The sequence below is a fragment of the Sesamum indicum genome, linkage group LG4 (assembly GCF_000512975.1).
Source record: "Sesamum indicum cultivar Zhongzhi No. 13 linkage group LG4, S_indicum_v1.0, whole genome shotgun sequence".
NCBI classification, from domain to species: domain Eukaryota; kingdom Viridiplantae; phylum Streptophyta; class Magnoliopsida; order Lamiales; family Pedaliaceae; genus Sesamum; species Sesamum indicum.
The window spans coordinates 12,563,720-12,568,855 of NC_026148.1; the positions used below are offsets into that span (position 1 = coordinate 12,563,720).

The 5,136-nt window shown below is 31.9% G+C and overlaps 1 protein-coding gene across 1 annotated transcript; it reads left to right on the top strand.

Moving 5' to 3' along the window:
• On the top strand, nucleotides 4,030-4,635 carry LOC105160867 (triphosphate tunel metalloenzyme 3-like). The gene has a single exon (XM_011078366.2). It carries the CDS (start codon nucleotides 4,030-4,032, stop codon nucleotides 4,633-4,635), a length of 606 nt encoding a protein of 201 aa, XP_011076668.1.

Below are 5,136 nucleotides of genomic sequence, written 5' to 3' on the forward strand. Positions count from 1 at the left end.
TTGGTACCAAAATTGTTTTTCTATTTATTTGTCAATAGAAAAAATTATTGAAGTTTATAACTTGCATGCCCCTCAAAAACCCTAAGTTTGATCCGCCCTTGTATTTGGTGAAGATTCAAATACATTTGTCCTTATATGTGATATGGGAAGTAGTTCACATATGCCACACATAAAAGATTATTGTTGCCTCTCCTCTTTTTATGTGGACTGTATGTGAAGTATGTGGACTGTCAACAATTCAACATAGTTATGCACATGGTTTTAATGGATAGAATAAGACCCTATTCAAATTTATATTTTTGAAATACTTATTTTGTTAAATAATATTTAAACCTTGTCCGATTCTCTCAAGTTCCAATGGGTTTTATATTCAATGCCATTGTTTTGGATCCGACGATTTTTACTTTGAGTACGGCCTGTATACACGCAATTTTTTTTTTCTTTCTATTTTCCTTCAGAATGTTGTTGAATAATGATTGATATTTTTATTTAAGACAAAGTAATTAAAAAAAGACTAAATAAATTTTAAATTAAATTAAATTTCTTTCTTTCTTTTTTTTGTCCTTCTATTTTACCCATAATTTATTATAAATTAGAACTATTGATATCAATTCACAAATAATTTTTTTTCGATAGAATGTTTTTTTACATAACATGTCATTTATTATAGGTCAAAGTATTATTTTAGTTCGTTAAGTATACCTAATTTTAATTTTAGTCCAATAACTATGTCCATTTTTGTTTAGGTCCAGTAACTTACAAAATTGCTTACTTTTAGTCCTCTCACAGATTTTCGGACAATTTTACCCCTATGCAACTTTTGAAATGCAGTTTTAGTCCATATGCACTCATAGGGGTAAAATTGTCCGAAAATCTGTGAGAGGACTAAAAGTAAGCAATTTCGTAAGTTACTGGACCTAAACAAAAATGGACATAGTTATCGAACTAAAATTAAAATTAGGCATACTTAGCGGACTAAAATAATACTTTTCCCTTTATTATACTATTTACAAAATAATATAATGAAACTATTAAATCTACATATTTAATGGCAATCAAATTTAATATTATGATAAAATTCAATTTTGTCACTTCTAAGTTTTGAAGCAAGCCATTTACTATTTGCCATCTTTATATCTAAAGTCTTTGTTTTGCCACTTTCCCTGCATACATGTGGTGCAGCGAATGCAATTAAACCCTTCAAAAATATTAAGGGAAGCATTATCCGACACGGCTCAGACACGCTTTAAATACATGTCAGATATGACATTTATATATCTCAAAATATAAAATTATGAAAGAAAAAAGAAAAAAAAAGGACATGCATGGCATATTCGACAAATTAATTTAGAACACGTTTATAAGGTCTTTTTGTAATTTCAAAAAATTTTGGGTTAAGATTGAATTAAAAAAAAAAAAGAAAGAAAGAAAGAAATCACTTCTCTTTCAGACTCATTTGTATACGTTTCTTAAATTCCTCCCTAATTCTTTCTCTCATATTTGTCTTTCTTTCTCTCTCTCTAGATTCTGTGGGACTTGGAACTCTTTGGCTTTGATATATTCCATCTTTGAATGAAAATACAATTATTACCTTAATTTTAGTTGGACTTGGAAATATGTCGAGTGTCTACTGATTAAAAGAAGAAGCTTTTGTACGAGCAACAAGAAAAACACCGCAGCAAAAGAAGAATTTAAATTTATTATTCATTTTACCTTTTTCAAATGAACTGGTTACATACATTTTTTAGAGTCCTAGGTTATGGTTAGTACCTTAGATATAAAATATGTCTATTTTATATTTTATCTTAATATTTTTTATGTTTTAATTTTAAGTTAAATTTTTATATAGTTATCTCAGTGCCGTGACGTATTTTAATTGTTTAAAATTTTTCGTGCCGCTGTGCCCGTGTCCATAAATTTTATGTACGTACTAATAAGCGTCCAAGACAAATGCCACACGCGGTTCCCATGCTAATAGTACTGTTGCAATAATATCTTCCACGAATGGTCTATAAGTGTGTTGAATTATATTTTTCGTCCTATAATTATAGTTATTGGCATTTTATCAATAACTTGTTAGGTTGTAAAATAAGTTTTCAGCCTATTAAAATTCATGATTTCAGAACAAAATTGGCTGAAAAGTTACATGACTTTCCGCCAATTTATTTCTAAAAATGCAAAAATACAAAAAAGGACGAGATTAAATTAATACTCTAGTAAATATTGGACCAAATTACCAAAAAAAAAAATAAGGCAGAAAAATGACACTTTTTGTCCCATAATTTAGACTTTTGGTCAAATTAGTTATAAATTTCTCACTTTTGATCTTGTAACTTCTAAAAAATAGCATTTTTGGTCCCATAATACATTTCTTTATAGATTTTGGCAAAAAATGTCACATGTTTAGCATGTGGCAGGTAGCGTCTTTATATTTTTGGTCTCATATATTACGAGATTATCACTTTTGGTTCCATAACTTTCAAAAAGTAGCACTTAGTTTTAGTCACATGCACTTAACAGCCACGTGACATTTTCTGATAAATATCTAATAAAAATGTGTCATGAAACGAATATTGCTAGTGAAATAAAAAATACTATTTCCCCCAAAAAAAGACCATAATTACGAGACAACATTTGAGCCTCACACGCATCCTAGACAACTTGTGTGCCACCTCTCTTCATCCCATTTAACTACTCTAAAATTCAATAGTCGAAGTTTTGAAATTACAAATTATTTTTTAATAAGTTAATATTATTACCTTTAGATTTAATGTCCTTATTTTGCTACCTCTTATATACAACACAATAAATAATTTTAATGTCTTCTACATATTTCGGTACCCTCTAGATTATAGAAATTAGTGAAATATATATCGTACATTTCTTTTATTTCTTACATGAAAAAGTTCACATTCAACTAATTAATCAAATTATAAAATCATTTCAAATTTATTTTCTAAGGAAACTAATTGACAACCCCAAAACGAAAACTCTCTATATATATGAATCACTTCCATGTCACAACTCCACCGTACTCTCTCAACTCCATGTCACAACTCTCTACCAACCCACTTGACGGCCGTTAAGGCTCACATGGGTTTTGTCGTTAAGTTGGTACCAAAAATATTTATTTTTTAGTTTAATAGTATCAAAACTCGAATTTATAAAATTTGTGATACAAAAAATAAAACTGACCTTTTTTAATGGTGCAAAAACACAATTTTGCGGAGAGAAACTAATACGTTGCTAAGTCCATTGTCATCATCTGGGTACTGGGTACCTGGCTACAAGCATTCAGTGCAAAGTTATCGTTGGCCCTCCAATCTTGGCTCTATTTCTTCTTTGTACTGACTGATAAGGTCCAGAGAAATCCCACACATGATCTACATGTTTGTACATGCTATATTAATAATAGGAAAAATTATAATTTCAGTCCTATAATTTAGGAGGAGTGACATTTTTAGTCCTGTACAAATTGAATTTCGTAATTTAGTTCTGTAACTTTATAATTTTAGCAATTTTAATTCTTTTCCGACCAATTAGACCGGATAGTGCAAGTTACTTGCAATTTTGGCCCTGTAAATAAATTCATATTGGATAAAAAATATCAACTCTCCAAAGTTATAAAATTAAAAGTGTCAATACCCTTAAGTTACCGAACTAAAATTGCTATTTACTTGGGTCATATGCAAGTCACATGCAATTTTTCAGGCTAAATTGGTCGAAAAAGAATAAAATTTGCCAAATTTTTCAAATTACAGGACTAAATTATAAAAGTCAATTTGTGTAAAACTAAAAATACCACCCCATAAATTACAAAACTAAAATTGCATTTTACCGTTAACAATATCGTCCTCGAATGATCGGCCGTAAGCGTCCAAGACAACTCGTACCGCCTCTTCTCATGAATTATATAAGCATGATTTAGACACAAGAAAAAGAACCCATCTGGCACCATTATTCATCTGTCTTAAGAGTCAAATCTTTACCATACAGTTTCAAGAAAGGGTTATCGACAAGATTGATACAATGGAGGTGGAAGTGAAGTTCCGACTCCCAAACAAGTCCTCCCACCAGAAGCTCCTCTCCCTACTCTCTCAACTCCATATCACAACTCTCTACCAACTCAACGTGTTCGTTGATGGCTCAGCTTACGAGCTGAGCTCGCAGCGAGCTGTGCTCCTTCTCCGCTTGTACGAGCAACCCCGGACACCCCAGTGCGTCATTTGCCTGAAGGCGAAACCGGTGCTCGCTGATGGCGTCAGCCATATCGAGATGGAGTATGAGGAACCGGACCCTGCAATCTTTAAGGCGTGTTTGGATGACCCCCAGAAACTAATGCTGGTGGAATCGAGGGTTTTGAGGAAGGTAAAGGAGGAATTCGGGGTTAAGAGATTTGTGGGGTTAGGAGGGTTTAGGAATGTGAGAAACGTGTATAAGTGGAAAGGAGTGAAGCTTGAAGTGGATGAGGCTAAATACGAGTTTGGAGAAATGTATGAGGTGGAGTGCGAGACTTCAGAGCCTGAGAGAGTGAAGAAGATGATAGAACAATTCTTCACAGAGAATGGAATTGAATACTCTTATTCAGTTATGTCCAAGTTTGCAGTTTTCCAAGCCGGAAAGTTGCCTTCCTAACTTTACTGTGGTTGCTTGTGATAAGATCATACCATTTTCATCCACCAACTTCTTCCTTGTCTTTCTTTTTTCGCTTTTATTTCTTCCGTCACACAGATGCTCATGTCTCTAGGCTTTATACCCAAAATCTCTAAAATGATATAGGTGAGTTGCTATTGGAATTCTTTTAATAATGTGAAATTTTACTTTTCTGCAAACAATTATTGAAATTATATTTACACCCTCTTCATAATTTCTTTGTTTATATTTGATCCCTTTTTGTTAGAATTTGAATGGAAAATACTGATATTAGCAAAATGTACTAATAAAAAATGGGCAGACGTAAACAAAAAAAAGTGTAATTTTATATTTCGAAGCAAATTTAAGTGTAAGTAATATATCATAAAGTACAAACGTTGGGTTGTCACTTGAGAGACCCTTAAGTTGTTTGTGGTTGATAATGTGTTGTTTTGCTATATATCTTCTCAGTTTAGTTGGATAATATGTTCTTTGGTAGTTAAA

Excerpts from the sequence above, each read along its gene's own strand:
- LOC105160867 (XM_011078366.2), top strand. The coding sequence starts at position 4,030 with ATGGAGGTGGAAGTGAAGTTCCGACTCCCAAACAAGTCCTCCCACCAG.